This window comes from Rissa tridactyla, chromosome Z, assembly GCF_028500815.1.
Source record: "Rissa tridactyla isolate bRisTri1 chromosome Z, bRisTri1.patW.cur.20221130, whole genome shotgun sequence".
NCBI classification, from domain to species: domain Eukaryota; kingdom Metazoa; phylum Chordata; class Aves; order Charadriiformes; family Laridae; genus Rissa; species Rissa tridactyla.
Window position 1 is genome coordinate 2,142,660 of NC_071497.1, and position 27,288 is coordinate 2,169,947.

Here is a 27,288-nt window from a genome sequence, read left to right on the forward strand (position 1 = left end):
TCAAAGAGTGATAGTAAATAAGATGTAGAATGAGATTTTTAACAGTACATAAGATTAATAAGTTTGCAATAATGTGTGTGCGTACGTATATTAGTACTATTTATCCTAAGGGATTTATATATATTTCTATTTATAGAATATTTATATATTCTATAAATATATACTTCTATTTATATATAGATATTTATACATTAGTATAAATAAATACTTCTATTTATATATACTTAGCACTAATGATCCAAAGAGATTTTCCATCTTCCATATAATTCAGAAGTATTTGTTTTTTTCAGGACATTTCTGAAAAATTCTGATGAGCATCTTCCTCAAGACTTTTCAAACGTCTTTTATCATCCATTACACTGGTTATTTTGCATACCATCACCCTGTTCTTCCTTACTGAAGTGAGTATCAAAAGTTGGTTGTTGTGAAAGAATAACCACATAGTTAATACTAACCAAATACTGTTACAACATTTTGAAAACAGTATATCTGAATAAACGACTAATTAATATTCTGATTTAAAAAAACATAGAAACCTTTTTTTTTAAAAAATTAATTCCAGATTTCCCTAATCTTTTCCCTTGAAGAGTCTCTGTAAGAAAGGTCAAGCTGAAAGCAGTGCGCTGTTTAGCCTTTTGTTAGTATATTCATTATGTTTGATATTTGAATTATCTGTAAGGTTTTCTTGCTTTAATTAAAGAGTATATAGCTCTTGACAATAATGTAGTTCAGCGCAGTTGCTGTTTTGAAAGACTTATAATTAAAGGGGAGATAAAGAATGTATGCCTCTGTTTATGATTGCTGGTTAAAAAAAGGTTTGATATATAAATAACTCATTGAAAAATACACTGCTTGATCGTAGTTGATTTTTTGTGAGATTACTGCATGATTAGAGGCAAAAGCTTAATTTCTTTTTCTGTGTCACTGCATATAATGACAAGTTACATATGAGACATATGCTACCAGCTGTGCTGTCATTCCCTTTCTAATTTTGAACCTGAAGCACTCCCACACCAGTGTAGATCCTCTCCTAACCCCTTCACCTCCTCCTCCTCTTCAGAAGTTATTTCCTGAGAGATTAGCACTCTCCATCTTCATGAAAAGCTGCTTTTGTGAGTTGCTATTGTGTTTTCTGAGAAAGTATTTTTCTATTTTGGAGGAATACGTTATCATATGAGTGGTGACCTATGGTGACCTATTGAAGATCAATGTGCTGTGGATTTATTGCCTCTTACCTTGTACGCACAGTTTCTTGTACCTTGTACATCACAATATCTTCCCTACGATTTTGCCCTATACCACACAAAACATGCTGATTTCTCTCCATAGCCTTTATTCCTAACGACGTCAGCAGTACTGTTATCTCCTTCCCTGGCACCTCTGATACCTGCTGGTATTGCAGAGGCAGTAGTTGCTGTAACAGAGTCAAAGTTGTGTGGTTGGCTAACCAAAATGCCAATCAGAGTGAATAACTGTTGAATTCAGAATGTGTCCTTTTCCCTGATTGAAATAGTAATTTAAGTTTTTCTAAAGCTTGAGAAATCATGTGTTTTTACCTCGCAGTTGAGGTTCGATGAAATTTGTCAGCGGCTTTATAAGTTACGCATGGGTAGAGAGAAAGGAGAGGAGAAGCAGGGACAGAGGAGAGGGAATGGCTGCATGATCGCTTAAAAAGGGATCTACTCTATTTCTGGGAAAATTTATGCTTTATTAAGGACTCATGGTAGAAAAGACGATAAGCTGTTTGATGCCCTTTTCCGAGGCCAGTACTCACAATACTGTGAATTATGAGGTTTGGAAGATGACTTCACAAGTGAGTACTCTCTGCTGTGTAAAAGTATGTAAAGGAAATGCTGGTACCACTTCAGTCTGACATAATTCTCATTTTTGAGGTAGAATTACGATTTTACAGATGCTATTTAGGACAGATTTGTCTTGAATAAATAGCAGAAAACTATTCCAGAGCTGTCCAGAATTTGCATATTGTCCCTAGAAGACAGGTGAGAAAATATACATCTTCTTGACCACCAAATGGAAAAATGAGGAGTCCAAAAGAAAGCAGATCTCTGAGAAGAAATAGTTTGTGTACCTGTGTGAGGACGGTTCATATATATAAAGCCATGTTTACTCTCCTGGTGAAAATGAGTGAACTACCTTGGTAAAATATTTAATGTTTCCTTTTAACACCATACTTTTCAGCTGCTCAGAAAAAAAAAGTGAATGTCCCTGTATGTAATGTAGTAACTTGAGGGACATATTCTGAGGTGTTCAAATCTTGTTATCAGTCTTACACTGTATATTTATGCCATGGAATATTTTCTTTCTTGAAATTTTGCATTTAGACTATTAAGAAGACACGTTATATTTAAGTACTGCCAAAATCTCCCAGCTCTGGCCACCTGATTTTTAACTGAAGACTCTAATCTGGCATAAATGTAGCTATTACGTATTTGCTCTTCCTAAACTTGATATGTCAAGAGAAAGTTTTGCTTGTTCCTGAAACAATTTTGTTTACAATTTCACTGTTTAACTAGATTTACTGCATAATTTTTCATGCCTAAAAATGGCTACAGTCTGTTTTATCTATTTGACTTTGACATCTTTATTAATGTTGTTAACATGAATTAGTGTTAAAGTTTATACGCCTTATGAAGACTTGAACTTACCATTTGGGGTCTTCTTTTTTTTCTACCTTGGATAGTAACTAAAATAACATAGCTGGTTATCAAACTAAATAGTTACTGATAATTCCTGTACTGGTAATCGTGATTCATTCTTTGCTTCATTTGGGGTTTATAATCATACGATTAGCAGATTAGAGTTCTGGTTTTTTTCTTTTACTGTACAAAACTGAACATTTATATGTGTGATATTTATATGTACTTCACCTTTTGTCACTTTTTATGAGGCTAGTCTTATTTTCACTAGTACTGAGCGGCGAGGATGGGAGAACATATGCCTCTCCATATGCACGTTACAAAACTTCTCAGTGCATTTATTGGTGCTAGCTTCATGGCTGTAGGGAATGTCTGCTATATTTTATTTTTCCTCCAAGTGAGTCACACCATTGTACATTTCAATTTGCAAGAGGCTTAAAGAGCCAAGAACTCGTGTATATTACAACATGATAACTTCCCATCTGGTCAATGACAGACAAGTTTTATTTCAACTCAGATATTCTAAAAATGGCATTTATTTCTAAAGTCATTTAAAATATTATCCTTCATAAATCTAATTGACCAAACTTGTCCCTTTTCTTACAGTTTGAAGGCAATGAGTGACCTTATTAGATATGATAATGTGGCATTCAAGGGAGAAACAAAATGAAACCGGCCCATATATTTTAACTGAATTACTGAAGTATTGAGTTTGCTTTCAGCCACAGCACTAGTTCTAGTGTGAATATAACAATTGTTTTAATTTAAACTTTAATTAATAACTAATTAGTTCTTAACATGTGTTAGAGTTTCTATATATAACTAGTCTTAACCATACAGAAATTAAGATAATATTAATAAGAATGCAAAGCCCTAATGTTGAAAGTTTAGTTCTTAACAGGTGTTAGAGTTTATATATATAACTAATCTTCAACATACAGAAATTAATATAATATTATTAAGAATGCAAAGCCCTAATGTTGAAAGTTTGAATGCAATACTTATTTTAAATACGGAAAAGTTATTTTGGCTGCAAGTTCTATCAAGATTTAAATGTATATGTGTATATATTTTTGATAAATATTAATTAGAATCCAGTATGTGCTTATGTGCAAAAAAACCCTGTTGAGCCAGTGCTACATTATCAACCATTATGTGTAATGTACCAGATGAAAATCGCAAAAGCTGTACATAAGTTTTCACGGCACCTGCATTGCTTATCAACTCATAGGTATGTGCTTTACTGTTGAAATCCCAAAGGCAGAGGTGTATAAAATCCTCCTTTACTAAAATGACTGCTACAGTATTAACTGCGAAGTTTTGACCTAACAGTGTGATGTAGAGGTCCTGCTGGGAAACCGGGTTATGGAAACTTGGTTTCCTTGGGTTGCTTCAAGGTTGCCCTGCAAGATACACGGCATACTGCTTTTCTGGTAGTGGAAACAAACACTCATGTGAGGGACTAAACGAGAGGAGTATCTCAGCTGGCATCTTCATTTCCAGGCTTTGTAGGTTTGTATTAGGTACATTGTCTGTATCACAACCTCAACTGCAAGGTTTTTTGTCCAGTCGTCTGTTTTTCTCATGCATGCATACAAGCAGAGTTGGGTGGTGGCAGACTTGGCTGATGGTCGTAGAAGCGTTCAACGTAACAGAGAAGTTCCCCTCCGTTAGAACAGCCACATGAGCCCATTTTAGTTCTGTCCCAATAGCTGTGTGTAAATGGCACATAAATACATGTGCAGAGACATATAAACCTTTCTCTAGCCTGACAGGAAAACGTAGCTGCTGATGAAGAAGGCTTTAACTGATGCTGAAGGTGTTGTGTGTGTACTGGCAGATAATGTTTATGCCTGGATAGTTAACGCGACAGTGCATATGTAGTTTTTACACTGGTGCATATAAAATTCATGTGCATAGAGGTTTACATATGCGGTGCATAAACTTTCAATGTTTGTAGCTATTGTATAAAATTGTAGACAAAATGAATAAATACAATGGCTAAACATCAGTTGAAATTTAATTTTAAAACCTTCAAAATAATGAAAAATGATTGAGCTTTCAAGAAAAAAATTACCCACCACGCATTTTTGAAAAATTGTTTTTAAAAAGTGTTTCAAGAAGAAGAAAATAGTAAATACAATGGGATAAGATTTTTTTTTTTTAATATCTTTAACTGCTCCAGTGTGAGTTCAACAGTTGGTGTTGGGTCATTGGCTGAGTTCAGAGGAAACCCTGGAATATTTTTGTTTGGAAACCTAAACTTTTGCAGAACATGGAAATGACAGTCTCCATAGAAGCTAATGACTTTGTATTCTGCCTTCTCACTTCTCCCTGCTGGCAAAACAGTTACCCAGCCACTCTAATGTTTCAGGTGGATTTTTCAAAATGTCAAAATTGGTCAACCTAATGTGGAATCTTGCAGCCCCTTTGAGCATTCTCTGTTTTTTAATTAAGAGCTTCAAGTACTTTATCCAGGACGCTTCAGAGCTCTTACTAAACAATTAATGTAATAGTGAACTAAAGAATAATAGCCTTAAATTTATTGAAGAACAAAAAAAAATAAAAATCCTTTTTGCCTGGTAGAACAAGGCAAACAGGGTTCCACGAAAGAGATAAGTGAGGTTGCTTTCTATCAGTTATAACTTTGGCAGACTACCAAATGTTAATTTGCTTTTAGCTAGTTGAGATTAAATGTAATTCCTTCCCTGAGCTGCCTTAAAGTAAGCAAGCATGAAAGCGCTTTCAGAGTAATCTGGGAGGAACTGACATTTAAGGGAGTTAGCATTACATCTGCACTTTAAGGATATTAATTTCATAGATAAATTAACTACATTATTTTGTCTTTATCTTACATTTTGAAAGGACTCCATCAGCCAGAGAAATGGCAGCCGAGGGTCAGCTGAAACTGCTCTTATCCCAGCCGTACTGTAATTTGAACTTGCTTTTGGAAACATTGCTGCATCGTGATTGTCTCTTAGTGAAAATTTTACTGAGAAGTTCAAGTAAGTATTTATACTGTCGATCCTTATAAGAATATCAGTGAGAAACACATTCATTTTTAACTAGTTAAATACTGAAGGAAGGCTGACCACCATTTCGGGGGGTTGAAGTAGCCATTCAGTTATCACTAGGACACTTCTTGAATGGGTGAAAAGAAAGAAAAAATCATTGCTTTTTAAATGGGAGTGTTTTGCATTCAATCTGAGCATTCGTAGTTTCAAAGCAGACTACAATTTGATAAAATAGGCTGCTATCGTAAATGCAAAGGACTCAAAATGAATTTGAAGTTAACAGAGCTTTGATACCACAACTATGTTACACAGATTTTTGAAAGTGTGGATTAGTAGTCTGAAAGATCACTTTCAAAATTATGTTTTGACAGTGAAAAGCTGCTTAGAGGTTTTGTTTAAGTTATGTTTGTCATTGTAGGCATTCTAGAAGGACGTTTATATGCTTCCTCATGTTAATACTCTCATGAAGGCCATTATGAAAGTAGAACAAATAAAAGAATGGTTCTACAAGGTTTTCTTTTCATCCTGCTAATATTGTGTTTGAAGCAACAAACTTTATCACAGTTTTCCTTTTAATAGTTTTCATATCTAATGACCAGATTGTTGAAAAGCTAATGGTACAATCACTGTTTTGACATAATTTTACAGTAGTAGTGAATGAGAGTCTCAGTTTCTGTCTTTCTTTAGCAAAAGAATGCTCTCTGCATATCAAAAAAACTATTAGGGTGTCATGGTTTGGGCTGGACTGGGCCACGTAACATTAGATATAACACAATTTAGTTCTGTCACTTTAAAATGGTCTAGCATTTGTCAAGGGTACAACATTGCTTCCACTTCTGTCGTGCATCTTATTGAGAGCTGCGCTGCATCCACTCACCCATTCAAATACCTGTCATCTTGTACAAAGACTGACAAATGTTTGATCGGGATCATATTCTTACCTTGGTGTTATCCAGTATTGAATTATACTAGCTGCTTAAATTATCACAAGTATCAAGTGACAGAATCTATTAATCTATTGATTGACCAACTCCTTGAGCTTCAGGGAAATATATGCTACTTTGAATTAGAAAATGTGCTATTTGCACAGACTTTATTAATGTTATTACAGCATTGGTATGAATAAACTTCAGTGTAGATAAAGTCGAAACCTGCGATGATCCATATCTTCTAAATTAATTTCAATAGGGTTAATTATCTAATGATAAAATGATTGTATTCTTTATTCCTTCTCCTATACAGCAGCTTTCTGTAATGATAAAATTATTGTGTTCTTTATTCCTTCTCCTATGCAGTAGCTTTCTGATGCTATATAAGCTAATGTTTTTTTTTAATGTGAGCAGTTATCTATTAGTACAAGGAAAGTTGGACTAATAAGGTATACCTTAGTACTAGCAATTGCAGTTCTGGATTCTCCTGTTCAGTAGGATAAAAGACTTACAGAATTATGTATTCATCAACAGTAAAATTCTGCAGTGTGTAATATTATGCATGAAAACAGATAAAAAGCTAAGTATACCATAGTTTTTGAGTGATTTGCCCTAGTGATAACAAAACTACTGGGCATTTAAATAGATCATAAGAATTTTTTGAATAGAAAATTCACATTTTACTTTATTTTACACTCAGTCTTTCCTTTTTCCTGTAAAAACCAGGACAGAAGGCAAAGTTTCTGTATAAAGAGGTGCTTATAGGTAGATGGTTTTAGGTAATGGTAACATTTTTTTGTATTGTAGCGATACTTAGGGTTACTTACAATGGGCATCACATAAGCACATTTAATTTAATTGCACTCCCATTGTTCTCACATGGTTGCACCATGGGGAGGGCCAGAAATAATTAACATTCCCCATCATAGTAGGGAGTACTGTTGGGATTGGCAAAGTTGCCTCAGCAGAGAGTATTTTGGGGGAGTACATGTATGCATGATTCAGTGTTGCTAAATATTATAAGGTTATCATATTTGTTGAAGCTATTGAAACTCCGTGTATGTAACTACGAGCTATCTGGACAGGAGGGTGACAAGATTTTTGTCATTTTTTTCACGCATTATGATACATAAAATGTACATAAAAAGTTAAATGCTCCTCAAATATGAAGTTAGCACATCAAAAATACTAAAGGCAATAAATCAGGATACCTGAAACTGAACCACTTATTTGTCTGCAGTGAGTATGGCCACTGGGTAAAAGGTGCCTTTGAAAAAATAGTTGAAAAATCAGGTTTGTATATTGGACCTCTGTGACCTAAACTACAAGTCTAAATAAACTAGGCGTATTGAATTACAGTTAATTACAGTGTAATATAATCCCAGAGTTGTTTTCTATAGATCCAACATTCAGACAATTTCTTCTAAGACGTGTTCTTGAGTGAGTGAAGGGTCTAGGGCCTTTGCTGTGCCTTTGCTGAGAGAAACAATGAAGGAAGCTGGTACTGTGTTAATTTTCTGACAAAACAGACTGATTTGCAACTTTCTTGGTGGAAATTTTTACCAGAATGACGTTATCACCCATGGATATGAAACAGAAATGGATGATGTTGACAAGCAGCAAATAATAGAGGAATAAAGAAAGTGGTGCTTGCATAGGATTAGTTATTGAATCCAGCAGATGCTGATATGAGAACGAGAAGGGTGAAAGTGAACTCCTGAGAATTTCTGTTAGACTTGCTCTAAAGGCACAGCATGCCAACAGAACAGCCTGTGTCTTCTCATTTGAGATTCTTTATGTCCAGGAACCAGGAGTTATTCTTTGCATAATAAAGCAAAAAGCAATAGCTTTATTGAATTACACTGGCCCAACACAGGATGAACACCAAAGGGAACCTCGTCAGTCAACAGACACCTCACCGCTTATCAACAGCAGATAAACAAAGAGGTCACAGAGAAATCATCAGCAAGGCACATCCAAGGCCTTCAATCAATCCTTGGGCCTCAAACATCCTTTTCTTTAAGAAGAAGAGGTGGTAGCACCAAGTTAATCATGCACAATAGAAGAAGCAACGTATTCCTTTAAAAAAAAATCTTATTCATTACAATGAATACATTAGGCTCCAGTTGTTAGAGAGATTTAATTTCATTTTCTACACACAACTTTAAAGTGAATTCTGGCATGTGGAGATAAACTGGAAGAAAACTGGTTTCACAGCAGGACAAGGCCATTGGCGGTTTCACCTTATGTTTTTGGCTTGCACAATGCGTATTTGAGAGACTAATGGAAGAGGGTATTGTGTAGCCTGTACAGTTAAACCTAGGTGATATCCTGGTGCCCACTAAAACTTTGAAATAAGAACTGATAGTAACAATTGCAAATATTCTGTGATAAGTTTAAGGCTGCAAATCTGAAATTGGACCCAAAGAAATGTGAGTTGCTTCAAAAAGAGGTAATTTACCTTGCACACATAAGAAGGGTGGGGAAGGGAGGGTTTCCACTGAGAAAATAAAACTGTGTGGTGCCATATCAGCCAATTCCCTACACACTAATAGATATGAAGAGTTTTCTAAGACAGTGTTTTCTTAAACCAATTTCTGGCAAGAGAAATGAGTTGAAAATATATTTGTAGAATGGAAGGATTTTTTTTTCCCCACTCCAATTCTTTGTCCCTTGTGAAGCAGCTCTTTGACTGACACTACATATAATATGGCATTTTGAGGTAAATTTTAAGCCTTAACTAAATTTTAATGAAATAAAATCAAATTAATTAACTGTTAGGCATTTAAAGGTAAATAGCACTGATTTTTTATAAGTTATCCTAAAAAAAGCAGTGAAAGGGGGTAACTTTACCAACTGACCTCACTTAGGAGTCAGACTAAACTTTTAGTGACAAGAAAATATATAAAAGAAAATGTACATTCCTTAGATAAATTACCATCTCCATTAAAATCCTGGCATTGGCTAAATCTGTATAACAATTTAAAACTTCTGTTTCAAGTACTTGAAGGTCATTATTTTTGTACTTCCTTCTAATAACTGCTTGGATTTAATAATCCTGAGACAGAGTCTACCTGGCAAAACTAGCAACTGTGCTAATCCTGTGGTTCAACCACACACAATTTTGGGGAAACAGAGTCTTGCACGTTTTTTTGACAAAGCTTGGGGTTTAATCTGCAACACTGTCTTCATTAGGAGAGCCAAATAAGTGTCTTAGAGGGATTTATATACTCGTGCAGAGGTAGCTCTCTCTTCCAGATATTTGTGGATCATCCAGGATGAGGTTTGTGAGTACAGACTCCAGAACACCCGAGAGCTTTCTTAGCTTCTTCAGGGTAGCAAACTGTATCGTGGCAGCCTAACACCAAAAGATTAGAAAATTACTTTTAAAGTGGCATCTCCTCAAAGTATCCCTCTGAGCAGTGAACTTGCTGGATAATGTACCTGCATAACCAATGTGGTAGAATGGTAGAAGGGTTTACTGGCGTGATGTACTTCTAGCTGGAAGATGAATAGAAAAGGGACCTTAATCCTTTTGATGACTTTCCAGTGATAAGTTAAACAAAACAGTAAACAGGTCTTATGGAGTTTCTGAAATATCAAATAGGAATTTCCATTTGGACTGTAACAGAGCCCTGCTGAGAATCCCATACCTTCTCTTGACAAAGTGTTAAGATAGTCTCCGTGATATATCTGTCATTGTCTCTGTGACTGTGATATATGGTCATATGGATAGTTTTTCAAGACCTAGTCATTTTTGGTAGGAACTTCTTGCTACCGTGGATCTATAGACTGAATACATTTTAAGAGGGTAACCTGTTCAGTATCAACCCCAATACATGGACTAACAGAAAGGAGGTAATGTGGCCACAGAACTAAATTCAATATCGCTTCATCGAATTTTGGCTATCAGAAAGCCACAATTTCAGCATACTATTCCATAAAATCAGTGCTGGAAGTATTCTGATAGTATTTTATTTGACACAGATAAGATCGATTTCACAGAAGGTATTAACCGAGACATTCATTAATGGAAGCTTCTTCTCAGATAGTTGAAAATAAAATGTTTATGGAGGAAAAATTTTAAAGGGGGTTGAATGAGAGTGAAATACTATGGGACTGGTGATGTAGAAATATATGGGCACAGAAGAAGTTTGCCGGTATGTTAATAATTTGTGGGATGGCAATATAAAATTTGTTGAAATCTTTTTGTCTTGCGTTGAGCTTTTTAGTTGTCACGAATTTAGGATTCATTGGCTTCACAGGTTACAGTTAATACAGGGGATATTATTATTTGGGTTTTACTAACTGAAATTGGTAGCATTAAGATCTGTGTTCCATTCAGGATAGAAGCAACATGATCTAAAATTTCTCTTTGGAATTAAAACCTGAAATAATAGAGTTTCTGCCAAAATGAAGTTATATTCAAAGTTACAATAGATTCTAGCTGTCAAGACTGACTGGAGAGTGATTGCATTGGAAGGCGCAACTCTATGAGAGACAAGTAAAATGATCTACCAGAACAGATACAGAAAAAGAATAGAAAAAGAGCCAGTGACAGAAGAAGCACTGAGAATATAGTGCAAAGAAGCAAGTAATGCTGAGTGCCTGTTGAAAGATTTGCTTCTATAAACAAATAAAATACATCCTTGTCGCATTCTTTATATCCTCATCAGCTGCTGTGATTTAAGCTATCAAGAAGGCAGGAGTTTTATGCTCTTTGCAAATAAAGGAACTGTGTCAGAAATAACTTGCTCCATCTTCAGTTTCTCTTCCTAAATGAAACAGCATGTATAAATTTTAATTTTGACTACTTCTTTTGGTCAAAAAAGACAGCATAACTGTTTATAGCTTGTCTGTCTTGTAAGAATTCACTTGGGAAGGAGAAGTCTAGAGTCAATAACAGATGATTTTCAAAATTCAGTAAGATTCATTTCATGGCTAAATGAGTAGCAGATAAGAGCTGGATGAGTGTGATAATGTCAGCAAGTTACTGGGAGGTATTTCTATCACTAGTAAAGAAACATGGGTAAATTACGCTTTTAAGTGTGCTTCTCTGAAAATGTTTTTAAAATACATGGTACTATCCCAAGAGTTTAAGTGCATTATTTTGTCATAGGAAGAAGGATTCATTGTGACTGATGAGGGCATAGCTGTTATTCACTAGATACATAATTTTCTTATAAGGATATTTATTAATAAGATCAATATTTTTTATATATTTTGGCATCATCAGTGCATATGCAACATTATACTACATGGAAATATCAAATAGCAGATTTTCTTTAACAGATACCTAAGATATAGCCATATTTATGTGTGGATTTAAGTCCTGCTAAAATGAAAAAGAAGCATCTCCTTTGAGCTACCTATAGGAGCTTTAGATTCCCTTCACAAAATTAGCTTTTGATATACAAATGCAGAGAGAAAAATACATAGAGGGAAGCATCAGTGGGCAATAAGTATGATGCCTGTCATATAAATACTGTTCTTATGTGATGATTAACAAGAAGGCAGCATTGGAGTTCAAACTAAGATGAATATTTAATGTTATGACAAGTGAGCTAATAAACGTTAAGGAAAAATTCTAAGGCAAAAGAAATCTACATATCTTTCTGTAGACTCATAATTCATAATATTTAACCTGCTATTCTGATCAACTAGCTAAATCTTTCAACCAACCGACATTATGCTTTAAGGTCCCTTCCAACCCAAACTATTCTATGATTCTACAATCCATGACAATTTATCAGTCAGAAAACCCGTTTCAGCCTGAGCTTTGAAGGGTCGGATATTCTTACAACAAGGACAACATTTACTTCAGCATAACACAAGGAAAAGCCGATAAAAGCTTACATATCTTGTTATGTTTAGCCTCAGAGTGGTTTCCCAGTGCATTCCTGAAGATCTTTGCTAAAAGCACAAGATTTGTATTACACAGCAGTTATAAGAAGTTATATATATAACCCCCTACAGAATTCTTTTATACTCCTTTCCATTTATCTAAATTCATTGGTAGCACTAAGATGATTAGAAAAGTTATTAATAAGTTGTGACTCCAACTTCCCATGTGGCATGATCATAAAGCAAATTTAGGCTTTATTTCAAATCATAAACCCCTTTAAACAAAGCAGTTTCCTATCATGTTCTGCAAAGACAGTTTACATAGTACTTAAAAACTTAGCAAACCCGCCTCCCTAGAATTCAGTTAAATTAATTTACAAAAAAACCCTTTTTTTGTAATATATTCATTATATATTGATGGTATATATTTGGTAATATATTCAAAGTTCAATTCAAATTTTCATCTCACAATTTGAATACCTCTGGAATTTCCTTTTTCAACTGCTTTTTCTGCTTTCTTGGTTATTTCTTTGTCATATCCATATTAGACAACGTATCACTGATTTGAGTGAATTAATGGAATCCATTTGATTCTTCACTCAGAAGCATCTGGCATTGGAAGGTGTCTCAGCAAAATACGCCAGCTCACTCAACTCATAGGAAAAAAAGCTGACAAAGAAAAATTCTTGTCACTGATCTGTCTCCTGCCTTGGGAAACCCCCCCCCCCCATCTTGTTGGTTGCGAAATCACTCGTCTTGTTTCTTGGCTGTCTACATCCTATGGGCTATTTCTATTAAGATTCCACACTACCCAGGCTGAAAGGTTTACAATAACGTCTGAGTTAGATTGTAGGAATTCAGAGGAGAGTAAAATGAAATTTTTGAATTTTACAACATTCTCAAGTTATTCAGACCTGGGTGGAAAGCAGCAATTTTTTGCTGTGGTAGATTCTGAAGGCTGTTTGAACCACTAGAAAAACGCAGACTAGAAATTTAGTCTGTCCCATCTTTCTCCTGCACAGGTTGCTAAAGATACGAGGGCAGCCGAACTGGCATTTTTGAGTATATGAGTATATGGCAATGACACTTTTGAGTATAATTTTATTTAAATAGTATTTACAGAAGCTTTCGGATTTGCTAACTAGAAATTTAAATTAAAAGTGTTTAATTGGTTCTGGCTCTGGTCATTTGTTATGATTGTTAACATCAAAAACATGTTCCACAAATAAGTGGGAAGCTGAGGTCTTTAACACTAGCACAAGTCAAACCCACTGAGTTGCATTGGTTCAAAGAGGTTTAAACACATCATTATCTTTCAGCTGGGAGAACATTTTATAGGGATTACGAAAAACATTTAGAAATACATGTTATGTACGCTGTTTCCACTCAACTCTATGAAAATCACTAGCTGTCTTTAAAAACATAGGGATCTGTATCTTAGCAGGGCTGAGATTTTGTTTTGTGGAACTAATTTCTTCTCAATTTTGTTTTATACTGAAAAAAAAAAGCCGAACCATTCTGGGGAGTATGCAGCTGCTACTTTATTTTATTTTATATAACTAAATAGAGTTCTGTTATTTCACATGACTAATATATCGGTAAGAGGAGTTAAACAGTAATAACTTTTTGACTGTGATTCTACAGAAGTAGTACAATTTACTTCTGGATAATATTTAGTAAATAATCAAATTCTAGTTATATACTGAGTGCATTTTGAATTAAGTAGGCATATTCCATGGTTTGTAAACATGCTTGAGTCTTTTTTTTAATGGCTACATATAATTCAGGAAGACAGTCAAATGTCATTATGCAGAGGAAGATCGGATTTCAGTATCAGTAAGTATTATTATTGTTTGAAATATTACTCAGATACAGTTTGCAGTTTGTTTTGATTAATGCTGTTACTGTGAACTTAAATTACTTCGAAATTATTGTAACTATGTTTTTGTTTATTTTGAAGGAAATGAAGTATTGAATCGTGATGAACGAAGTTCCCTCTTAGAGCAGATAAATAACAAACAGCCTACTCTGATTGAAACAGTCTTCACAGTGTTGTCTTACTGCACTTTATCACCCAAATCTCTTGGCATTGCTTTTGAGACCTACATGGAAAAAGAGCAGTTGTGGAGTTGCTTATACAATATGACAGGTATTTAATTTATTAATAAGTATTTAAAATCTGATGTTAAACCTTGTCAGCTCTCAGACATGTAGTGCATATTATTTTTACTCTCATAAATCAGATGAAATGATGGTAGTTTACTTCAAAACTATAGTATAATTGAAGTGTTTTGAGCAACCAGGTCATGGTAGGAGTGGTGAAAATTTTGAAGAAAGCAGAGGTTCCAGAGCAGTAGTTGACCAGGAGCCTGATTTCCTCAAGTGTCCGTCTTACCAGGAGGCTGGCTCTCTACCAGTACAGGTTCTTTGTCTCTCTGCATTTAACAGCTCCAGACCTTTGCCATGATTTAAAAGTATGAAACGATTGAAGGAGAGCGGAAAAAGAAAAGGAAGGACTCCTGTTGAGGGAGACGTAGTCTGATGGGCATATAGACTCTGCTCTCAATGGGCAGAGAGGCTCCTCATTTTGCATGGAGAGGGAAAGCTGCCCTCGCAATTACAGCAATTAGCACTGCCTCCAGGGAAAGGCAGTATTCAACCAGAAAAAAGACGTGAGGTTTAGGAGGGTGATCTTGCAAATGATGGCTAAAGTGCAGGAAAGCTCAAAAGAAAAGAAAGGAAGAAAACAGAAGAAAGTAAGAGGGGAAACAGAATTACAAATATCACAAAATAGAAAACAACGGTGGTAGAAGTGCTCAGGTATTCCTCAGAGAAAAAGGGCATTGCAAAAAATAGAAGTCTAAGGTGTAAGAGGAAGAAAAATGCAGAAATGTTGCACGGAAGCTTCGAGAAAGGCCATGCAGAGAAGTAAAAAAACTTAGGTCAGCAAAAAGTACAGACAAGCACACGTATGAGCAAAGGCTCTAACGTGTCAAAAGACATCTCTGGTAGGTCCTGCAGCACTCTGCCTGATGACTGCTGCTCCATGGCCAGGGAGGAGCTGCAATTCTCTGCGGTATTAAGAATGTGGAGAAGATTGATGCTTGTTGGTAATGTCAATAACTGTGTTTAGGATGGTCTATTTTCAATGTGCAATCTCTGATAACATGCTGTCTCTGTTGATGACTATTATTTGTATGCATTTTTGTTTCCAGAGTATCTTTTCTTCCTTTGCTGTCCTCTAGGATAAGAGTTTGGGTATCTAATAAATGCAACTTCATTAACACTATCAAGACAAGAAAGCAGAAAAAATGGGTATATCTGTTTGCCTCACTGATATCTAACAAATAATTAAATGTATTCTGTGTAAAAAGGAAGACATCAGTCAGCTTAAATTAAATTTTTAGAAATATACTGATGGAGAAATGAGGATGAAGGAAATAATTAAATTGTATGTTTTGTTAGTATTGTATTAAGATGGTACAAGATGCTTTGTTTTACACTTGTTCTTTAATTTGTAACAGACCAATAGGTCTAAGTTATTATGAATCATAATGTTGTTGCTTTTCTTTCCATAAGAATTCTGAAACACTTCTTCCTGAAACAGATTTACACAAATGACTACACTTACTGAATATTTAATAATTCTTCCTTCTGAAGTTTCCAGTTGTGGTGAGTCGGAGCCAGAGGTTATCAGATGCTTGAAGTTGACTTTGATTAATTCAGTCAAGGGTATAGTGAAGCAGATAATTTCTTTGATGCATTCATGGGAGGCAACAGAAAACTACGGAACGTACCAGCACAAGCAAATAGTTCCTGAAAGTTTACTGAAAACGGTTCCGAAGGAATGGAATTACACTCCTCGGGAAATGAAGAGAAAAGAATCTGGGAAATGTGGGTGAAATTTATATTGTTTTATAAATTTGTCATAAGAGCTTGTTACCCCTTTAATGAGTACATATCAAAATTGAACAGTCAGAGTTTGAGAGTGTTGCAGTTTGACAATGAACAAAACAACTTCCAAGCACCCTGTGTTGTTTTTAAAGTACTTAGTGTTAAAATTTAGTTATTCTTTCTTGAGGCTTACACCCATGCATACACACACAAGCTTTTTAAAATAATCAGTATCGTAGGACTGATAATAATAGTACTGAAAACGTTTTTAGCATCTGGCAGTAGTACGGTGGGATTCTAGGCAGAGTAAAGCATAATGTCTATGCTCTTGTCTCAATGGCTGCAACCAGTTCTTCTCTGAGTTATCATCTTTTCAGTTAGGACCGTCTAAATTCAGACGCACAGTATTGACTGAAATGATAACAACTTATTCATCCCAACTTTACAACACGGCAATTTATGTCTGAAGAGCACTGAAACTGCGATGGAATATACTGCTGCTTGGCTGTTGAAACTGTTACTGAAAAAAGAGAAATAATATATGTAATAGGAGATGTTTTGAAGGGGATTAGATGTAAAGTGATTTCTGGTATATACTTTCATAGTCTACTGTGCCTAAAGACTCCACTATTTCAAAAGGCTCTTTTGGAAACATTTCAACATAGCTTTATTGCCACCAAAATATTATCTGATTATTTTCAGTACAGTAGTATCACTGTAGTATACTCTGGCATGAAGTTTTGAATACGTAGATTGTGGGCAAGCCAGGGCATCAGTCCATTCTGTCTTTCCATATATCTTCTCATCAGCATCTTGAGGCTCATCCGTGCAGCAGCGTGCTCACCTCGTTCCCGCTGCAATCTCACTCTAATCTAGAACTTGTGTGGCTATTTTAGGCGATCGCTCAGCCTGAACTCAGCCTAGCTGAGAGTTAAGGCTCAGACGTAGTGACAAATCAAATTGACATCTAGAACAGATTGGGCTTGCCTTTTTTTTTTTTTTTTTTTTTTTTTAAGAGCTGAGAATACCAGTGCAATGGGTCAGGGGGTTTTCTTGGTTTGTTTGGGTTTTTGTTTTGTTTTGTTGGGTTTTCCTAAATCTTGATTCAGCTCTATATTGTGGATCATGTTTGTTATATTTTTTCATTTTAGATATATCTTGGTTTTTGAGCAGCGTATTTTCTGTAGTTACATCTATAACTACTTTTACTATCTGGAGTGTTTAAAATGCAGTGCTATATAGTGTGCATGCATATAGGAAAGTTGATAAATTGAAGTTTTGTAGGTTTGAACACAGAAAGAGATTGATAGAAAACTAAAGATTATGAACATAAGTAACATGCTGAGACACACAGTGCAATGCTCCACTCGTGAAGTTGAAAAAATATTATACTACAATTTTAAGGACAACTTTTTTGCCATTCAGAATACCTGGGTCTGGGTAATAACTGTGCACAGCAGGACTAATTATTAATAGAGTCAGTCTGAATTCCAAATTTTCTAGGTTCTCTGTTTTTAGTTCATGTTATTGTTTAGATTTTGGGGGATTTATGTAGAGGAAGCACAATAGAAGTCAAGCTACAGTGTTGAGTACTTAAGATTTTTACCCATTTTCAGTACAAAAGAAAGTTAGAAATTATCATACAACATTCAGAAGCATGCTGTGATAGAACTAGAATGTTAATGTTAATCATATCTTCTTTTCTTTCTTTTTTTAAGGTTTCACAAGGCTTGCAGCTCAGGCAGTATCTATTGTAATCAGCAAGTTACCTACAGTGATTGCATGTTTGCCTCCCCCAATTAAGTACTTCTTTTTTCTGGCTGAGAGAAAAATGTCAAGAAACTTTGCTGAATTGAAGAAAGCTGGTCTGCTTGTCTGGAACTTGATTGTAATTATATGTCGGATATTTGAGGATGGAAATACTGCAGAACTTTTAACAGGTGCAACACTTGACAGATGGAGCAAAGAAAAACTCAGTTTAGTTCGTGTGTGCTTAGAAAGTATTATGGGAAAACTGAAAAGTGGTCCTAAGCAAGTGACCCAGAAGGTTATACAGAGCATTGAACAGCAAAGACCAAACTGGATTGAAAGCCAGTTGCTGAAGGCTAGAAAATTGAGCACAGACTGGTAAGAACATAGTATTTTTCAAATCTGTTGTTTGTTCTTTGTTTTACTGGATTATTGGCATGTTTGTGGCTATTGTTCAGTTCAAAAAAAATAAACAAACGGTGATCTTACGTGAAATGGATGCATAGCATGTTTTCACAACTTAATTGCATTGTTGAAACAGTAAACCATGGTTGTTTCGTCGGAACAGTATCTTCATAGTACTTGGAGATTTCATGTTTTCACGATGATTGAAAAATGTGGACAATTTAGTTGGTGCGTATTTCAGAATGTGAACAGGTACACTGACTAGAAGGCACCACGATATATTTATAAATTAATTTTGCCATGGTGATTAAATTAAGAGGGACTGTGAAAAGCTTTCAGTGCTCATCTGTGATTAAAAAGTAAGCGTACTTCATTTTAAAACATAGCAAACCCTGAGGGCAAGTAGGATATATCAAAACAGGAGAAGGAGAATACCCTGCTGTGCCTTTCTGAGGAAATATCAACCTTCCCTGCAGATTTGACATTAAGGTCCGAGTGTTTTAAATCCTTATAATGATTTTTCAAGGAGCTGTGTACATGTCGGTGTGTTCCTAGTCCAGTCTGTTTTGATGTTGAAGTCGTGTACTGTTCTGTAAAAATACTGGTCATCAGCTTTCAAATATTAGATTTATTGGAGTTACATGACTTACTGAATTAAATTGTTGGCTACCGAAAGTAAGATTGCTTTTGTTTAATTAGTGTTCTTGGAAGGTTGCTGTCCTGACAGCGATTGTCCATATAAACGAAGGATATAGTGGCTGTAGGTCGGAATCACTGATATCGGTGACTTTCATGCAGTGCTTTAAGGGGCAGTATCCCGTTCCTACGAGTAGTCAGTTAACGTGAGTAGCACTAAGCAGTAATAGAGTCACACAAATGCTCATTGACATTGACCTTTGTAATCCTTACATTTCCATTTAATACTAATTTACAAGCTCTAATCCAGTGATTAAAAGATTGAAGCCAGATGACAGTGACTGAAAGAGTCGTAGAATAAAAACCCCATAATGATAATGTGTAAATTGATACTTAACAGAATGGTTCCATAATACAATTTCTAATGTCGCTGGGAGAATAGGTGTTTCTTAAACAATGCAAATGCAGGGTAAGAAAGCACTGTGGATAACCTCTAAAAAGTAAAACTTTAGTATTTGCACTTCTTCTGAAGCTGAGAATTTTAAATTAATATACTAGTCTGTTTTCTTTTCTAACATGCCGCAAAAATACTGTGTTACCGTCAGGTATCAGACTGTGGGAAAGGAGTGCTGGAAAATGCTTTCTGTATGTGTACAGCATCAACCATGAGAACTGGTCTGTGACTAGGGCTCCTAATTTTAAGTTTAAGAAACTGGAGAATGCATTACCTGCTCTCCAAGTGAGTAGTTATATGATGCAGTTATAAAACAAGTCCGCTGACTTCAGTGGGATTTCTGCAATAGTACTCTAGCATAAATGTTATTTTTCCATTTTGTATTCAAATACCATGAGCCAATTTGTGGAGGAAAAAATAATCTAGTTAATAAATATCTGAGATATGCAATGTAAAGATAAAATATTATTATAAATGCAAATTATAAAACTAATATATTAAACCTGAAATTCAAATATCAATTAAACTAAGTAGCGGTCACATAATCACTAAACTAAAAGCAGATCTTTCAAGAGGAGACTTGTGGTGTTTATGTCATTTGTTTGAAATAAGAATGATTATCTTTGAAATCTAAGTTGCTGTAAAATTATGTTCTGTATAACCTTCTCAAAAATAAAGGATTTTGTGGGTAACTAACTGCATGCACATGCATTTATATGTATTTATATTTTAGACTTTTTAATAGATACAGTGTGTGGAAGAAAAGAATACCCATAAATTTCTAAAATTCATTTGGAATTCACCTACACTGTTGTGGAAACGTCTTTGAAGTGCACTGGATTCTTATAAGCAAAAATCTTGCTTGATTTTGCGTTATGTTGTTGTTATCAGCATTGTTAGCTGCATAAATAGTCTCAATATTATACAGGTTCCTCCATTGTGGCATGCATATTTAACTTAGTTTTTAGGGAAATTAAAACCAAAAATAATCTTCGGTGAAAGGTTCAGGAAGTGGCAGTTACATGCATTGCCTGTCTTGTGTACTGCCCGAAAGCATTACTATTCATTAAAATAACCTTCACTTTATGGTAGCACCAGAGCTGTAAACAGTCACGTTAGATTCTGAAGAGCAGGCGTCCCGAGAAGAAAAGAAACGTCTGTCTTTGCAAAGTAATTTGTCGAGTTGAAGATTATTGTTTTTCATCATGGTGACCCTGACTTGGCTGGCTGGGTGCATATACAGATTAAGATGAATGCAGTTATTCCTTGGCTGAGGTCTGCCTCTTTCAGGGCACATTCTTCCTAATGACATGATTGATAGGCAGTCCCAAATCCAGAGAGGAACTCATTAATCATAGCACTGACTGAATCCAATCATCTGCTTCACCTGCACAGTGACGGACAGGAAAGGATACAATTTGGGTGCTGACACCGATACACTCCTTTGCCAGAGGTCCTCAACTTTTTCAATGTCAGTCGCTAAGAAGTTTGACAAGAAATTCCGTCTGTGTCTGTATGTGGCATCAAAGTATCAGCCTTAAGCATGCTTTAGCGTTAAAGGTCAATTTCGTCGAAGCTTTTCTGTAAAATACACCACAATAGCAGAGTATCACTTACTTCCATTCAGCAAAGAACAAAATTATAGTTTGTCTTTTGAAACTATTTGCTCCGTAGGACGTTCTGAAGCTGCATGTGGAAGCAATATCAGCTTTAACGTCCAGCAGCTGTGGAGCACTTCAGTGAGCCTGCAGGTCAAACTGCAACTTTCAGCAGGACAAACTTTGTAATCACGGCACACTGTCAACAGTAAACCGCGACTCGCAGCTGACTGTACCAAACTGTTCTGGAGGTTTTTTTGGTTTTACTTCTAAAAAATTAAAATATTGTTGTTGGGGTTTTTTGTAAACTCAAAATGCTTCTTTGGTATATTTTAAATTAATCCAGTAATGACTGTAGAAGGGATAATATATTCTGTGGTCTTTCCAGTTCTTGACACATCTGTGTCCAGGTGCCAACATATATCCGTGTTGCAGCTCTAATACCTGAGGAAAAGAATTAGTTTCAGCACTTCTTTTTTTTCTTAATTCTTTGTCAATGTATAATACTAAGCAAGTACAGAGCTGGTGACTTGTGTTTGTATGCAGAGAACACAGTCTAACAGTGCTCAGAATTTTGAATGCACGTTTTTCCAGTCGTTTGGGCCTGTAACCTTCAGATTTTTTTTTTTTTTGTAGTAGCAGCTTCACACGAATACTTTTAAGAAGAAAAACTAGGAGCAGGGCAAAAAGTGCAACAAGTGGCATTTTGTAGGTACATTTGAAATGGTTACCACCATACCAGTGGGAAGAAAAAGACTTCAACTTAAAACTTCTAACCTATACTTAGAGTAATGGCTACCTTTCTGACATGTTAATTAGGCTTTAATATATTCAGCGCCAGGCAAAGAAAAATGTACAAAAGATCGAATGCAAATGCCATTTCTGGTAGCAAAGATACTTTTCCAGTGGAAAAGAAAATAAAAAAAATATTTGCTGCTTGTACGTCCTTGCAGTAAAGAATGCTTTATGTTTCCATCTTTCGGATTAAAATAATTAAAACTTGGATAATAAAAAAATGTTGTTTAGCATTTATTGTGTATTTGTAAAAAGGCCGATGGGATGTATATACAGCAGCATTTGTTTTGTGCAAGCCAAATCTTTTTAAGTTTTTTTTCTTTTAACACGTAGTTGTAGCTGACTTTGTTTGAATAATCTGATTTTTAGGAAATTAACTCAAGAATATTTGTATCTTTTCCGTATTCTAGTGCCTCAGTCTCCGTAGAAGGTGCAATGTTAGAGGAAGGAGGTGTTGCACTTGGATTCACTGAGCAGAAAATAAACATGATGGTCCTGGATATCTGCCACAAACCAGGTGGCAGCGAGTACCTGAGGCAAATTTATCACATCATCCGGCTCAATGAGGTAGGGAAACGGCCTTTTTACCGAGCAATTAGGTGTGTACTGGCCTGAGGCAGCGTCTGCTGGCAGCTAAGGGTTAGTCAAGGAGGTGATAATGCTTCTTAAAGTCAATATGAAATCCTAGATTGTATTGTAATAGAATCCATTCAGTTTAGGCTTTTCCGGATTTGTACGGAAAAGATTACTGTATGGGAAACAATGTAGATTTTATTTATGTACTTAAACAGTAGTATGGCTCATAAACTTCCTTCGGATTCATATTGTAGACCATAGATACGTTTTAGGAGTTCGTAGACGGTGGGGCGGGGAAGAAAAAAAAAAAAAAAGAAAAAAAATATCAGCAAGACTGTTGAAAAATCGACTGTTACAAGAAGTAAAATTAAATGTGGTGAATCAATTCTCCTGATTTAAAAAACAAACAAACAAAGCCTATGGCTGTACTGAGGAAGTAAATGCATCCACATGAAATCCTTACTTAATCTAGGTAACTGTTCAGTTGAAGTGCTGTCGAAATTAGAGTAAACAAATTCAGACTTGTTTGCTGCACATGAAATTTGAGCAATGTAAAAGAATTATCTCATTATCTAAGGCTGTACTAAATTGCCTCAAGTTACCAAAAGCATTCTGATTTTATACACTGAAATAAACACAGGTTTGCTTAAATTGTATGCTAACACAGATCTACACAGCTTAATTAAGAAAGTTCTGTTTATTAACTTTAATTACTAAATTACTATTCCTTGGATGCGTAAGCAGGTGCTGTTAAGATCATTGCAAGTGTACAGAAGTGTTTATAATAAAATGCAAAATAATGCAAATATAGGCACAGGCCAAGATTTTTCTTTTAAAAAAAAAATTGATAGCAAAAAACCCGATTAGGCAGCTATATCTGTACGAAGGCAACAGTACTGGCACCGCGCTTCTGAAAATCAGATCCAACTGTTTAGTTCCTAAGTATAGGCTTAAAAGCAACCTCTATGCATCTGCGTTCGGAAGCTTTAGAAGCAATGTAAGCATGTATGTAGAGATGGCAACCTAATATTAATACAATGCAGAATCTTTTCAAGTTTCATCTCAAACAATTAAGTGGTTCAGGAAGTGAAGTGAAAATTATTACTGTAACACAGTTCAAACAACACCTTTTCACCTGGAGCCCATTCAGGATTACTCGAAGCGTAACGGAGTGAGGCAAAGATGATGAGCAAGACCTCCGAAAATAGCATGTTCTCCAGTAGTTAGGGCAGTCACCTGGGGGACGGGATGTGCAGGCTCAAACCTTTATTCTGCCTGGTTTGGATCAGGGAATTGAATCTGCATCTCCCACATCCAGAGTGACTCCCCAAACCGCTAGACCATTAGCTACGGGCGTGGAACTCTCTCCTTTTCCCCAAGGCGTTGGTTTGCCTTGTAGAAATAGCTGTAAAAATCCATTCTGCAACTTCTAGGGTCAAAAATAGAATCATACTCTAGCTGAAGGGGCAGAATGCCCATATCAGGTTCTGGAGACCCTGATCCAAGATCCGACTCCTGTGGGTATTTGGTTATTTATACAAAGTGGAGCAGCTCCAATAGGAGCTAAGAGGCTGAGAGAATTAGGTGGAAGAGGGACTTCAGCCTGACTTTCCACATCCCAGGTGTCTCTCCTTGAATTTCTGCTGCTAGCGAGAGCTTTGTTAAATATAGAACATTTCTCAGTGGAAAAAACTGTCTTGTTTTTTTTTTTTTAAAAAAAAAAAAGAAGAAAAAAAATCCTGACCAGCTTGTCTCACAGAAGGACTTAACCATGATACTTCAAATTGCCTTTGAAACTGTCACAAAACATTTTAATGCTTAGCATGTTATTATGGTAATGCACTTTTCAATATTATTTTTCATAACTTAGATTGTTTAATGTGCCTAACTACCAAGAAATAGACTGGATTGTCTGATCAAAGGTCCATCCTTTTGTTTGGAGACTCCTTGGACTATCAAGGGATTGTATTCTTAAAATTAATTTGGAGATCTTTATGCTGCACTGCTTAATAATTGCTTGTGAATAGAGAACAAAATGATGAGACAGAAAATTGTTGTTCTCAATTTTCCTTAGAAGAGCAGGGGAAAAGGGATATAGATTCTTGGAAGCTGTATTTGGAAATAGAGCTGTGATGTTATAAAGATCTATAATAGATGCTGTAGGACTTAGAAGAGCCTGCAGTCCTTTATGTATTTATAAAAAAAAAAAATACTTTTTAAAAGCATTTTTGACTAATGGCTACCAAAGAGAAACCAACTCTCCTGAGCTGTCAGGCTCAATAGTATTCTGTCTACTTGGTTTCATGCCCACTCAATGATAGTGAGGATATAGCTCACACGTTTACAAATGTGATTTCATTTCTGTCTGTTTTCACATATTTGAAACATGACCCTTTCATGGTCTACAGTACGTACCGTACTGAAGGAGTTCTTAAAGTAAGGCACTTATCATTTGAATAAGCCTCTTTATCTAAACATAAATCCACAATACTCCAAAGACAGAAAAACACGGGTACTGGGAAGCGAGCTGTATACGACTCTTAAATGTTCAAACCCTACCAAGCACGGACAGCGATTTCCAATATCTCTGCTGAAAAGCCAACAGAATCTGCCTCTGCTAGCTCTGTGACACCCAGAGGGCTGGGCTGCTTTAGAGCTCTCTACAGATTTTGTGAAAACGTATGCATGGAAGGAGGTATATTTATGGAAAAATTGGTGAATGTATAGAAATAACTTTTAAACAATCCCCTTCACCACAACTAAAATGTTTGTTATGGCATGAAGACATGAATGAATGGGAAAAAAACCCAGGTGCTTTTGTAGGCTGAGAAAATTTAGGTAAGGGACGTCAGGTGTATTTTCACAGCTGGGTTACAGTGTTGTCTTAAATCAAAAAAGTTCTAACTTTTTTTGTTTGTTTGCTTGTTTTTAAATACACTTAGATGATTTCATGGTTGTGTGAGGCAGTCCTGACAATTGGCGGCAGCCAGCAAGAGAGGCCGTGCTGCTCTGTCTCTCGCCCTTGTGCTTTCCCACTCCTAGGCCCCCCCCTTTGTACTAGTACTAGAAGTCATGTGGCTTGTTTATCTGGCTGAAACCTTTCTTTTTTTCTGGCTGATTTCACAACATATGCTAGGGCCAACACAAGGGAGAAACAGCTACAGTCTATGTGGATAGGGAGGGAACTTGTGCCTCTCAGAACAGACCACAGTTGGATCAGTTTAAACCGATGGAGAAATTATTATTTCAGAAAGACCCACTGAGGAGCACAGGGTGCCTTGGCAGGTAGTTCACGTGTTCTCTCACCTGGGTCTGAAAATTTTTATCATCTCAGTAGTAGCGCAAAGTAAGAGGAGCATTTGTATCCACCCATCTTAATGAAGACTCACCTTGAGTACTTGCTCAATGTTATGGCAATCCTATCATGAGGGACTTCATTTTAATAACAATAAACTGTTTAATCAGAGTAGTCCTTCCAGCAAATAGATCTGTAAGTGTTTCATTATCTAGCTCTTGGTAAAATGGTTCTATTTAATCAAAACACTTTATTGGCATGCAATGATGATTTATTTACATAGTAGTTTAAGAAGTGAAAACAGAAACGATTGTGGCCAAAATAATCGTTCGTCTGTTACAGTATAGTTTCTAAAATTGCCATGTAAATCATAAATGACTTCTAGTCTTTGAATGCTTAAACAACTAAAAATAGCTTTGAAGAGTGGGAGAATATTTATTTCCTCTGTTTAAACAATTGGTTTGAACACGTTCATCAAACAATTAATTTGTAGTCATGTAGTAACTATTTAATGCTGTCCAAAAAATAACTTTACATATTTGCGTATAGTTTATCATGTAAAATAAATCATATAATAGCCATCTTACATTAGAGCAGCTCATAGAAAGCATTTGTTTTTCACTTCCACATACACCTAATCTATATGGATATATATATATATTGAGAACTAATACACATAATTTGATGATACTTTCAAAACAATAGTTTCGATTTTTCCGATTTTCTTCCGTTGGACAGATGCTCATGGAGGTTATTTATTGTTTGTTGTAAAATGTTGTTACTCTTAAAAAGGTTTCTACTTTGTAAGAGATTACGTATTCCCTCCTTTAATTACTGTAAAGTAATGCTCGAAATTTAGGCAACCTTCACACAATATACTGTTTTGAGGTTGTTTTTTCTTCTAACAGGAATATTTGAATGAGCAGCTGTCTTGTGAGAATTCTTCCGAAGATGGTGTCGCCTCCAGTCAGTGCCTGCCTTTGACACTGAAGGGCAGAGAAGAGCAGCCTGTCTTCAACCCTTTCCAGGTGTACAGACAATCTTGTGCGAAAGTATTCAATCAGGTTTGTGAAAATCTGAAACCTTAGTTGTAGTGTAATTTTTACTTGTCGATCTTATTATGATCATGATAATGACAGAGACTGAAATTATGAAAACGGAATTAATTACATGCGTTCACATTTCATGAAGTGCAAAGGAATATTATTACTCAGGAATCTAATGAGGGCACCCTCTACAATAGCATGATGTTCAAAAAGCCATTATTGTCCTTTCTTTTATCAGAATTATTGCATGTAAGAGCAATTTGCATTTACTTAGACTTTCTGTGTTAGTTCCGTATAGTGAAGGAAAGCCCATTAGTAGCAATGACATTTATTACATCTGTGTCATGGTACTTAGGGCTAGTCTTAGTCCTTTGAAAAATCATGGCAAAACTCCAA

At 35.7% G+C, this 27,288-nt stretch overlaps 1 protein-coding gene across 9 annotated transcripts in view; it reads left to right on the forward strand.

Annotated features, from left to right (window-relative positions):
* The window catches only part of KIAA0825 (KIAA0825 ortholog), a 256,654-nt gene that overhangs the window by 106,991 nt on the left and 122,375 nt on the right, over nucleotides 1-27,288 (forward strand). For all 9 annotated transcript variants that reach the window (XM_054184952.1, XM_054184953.1, XM_054184948.1 and 6 more), the window contains 7 exons: nucleotides 291-401; nucleotides 5,523-5,662; nucleotides 14,405-14,593; nucleotides 16,105-16,338; nucleotides 18,057-18,465; nucleotides 22,386-22,542; nucleotides 26,755-26,910. In XM_054184952.1, coding sequence (XP_054040927.1) covers nucleotides 291-401; nucleotides 5,523-5,662; nucleotides 14,405-14,593; nucleotides 16,105-16,338; nucleotides 18,057-18,465; nucleotides 22,386-22,542; nucleotides 26,755-26,910 — 1,396 coding nt within the window. The remainder of the gene's footprint in view (nucleotides 1-290; nucleotides 402-5,522; nucleotides 5,663-14,404; nucleotides 14,594-16,104; nucleotides 16,339-18,056; nucleotides 18,466-22,385; nucleotides 22,543-26,754; nucleotides 26,911-27,288) is intronic.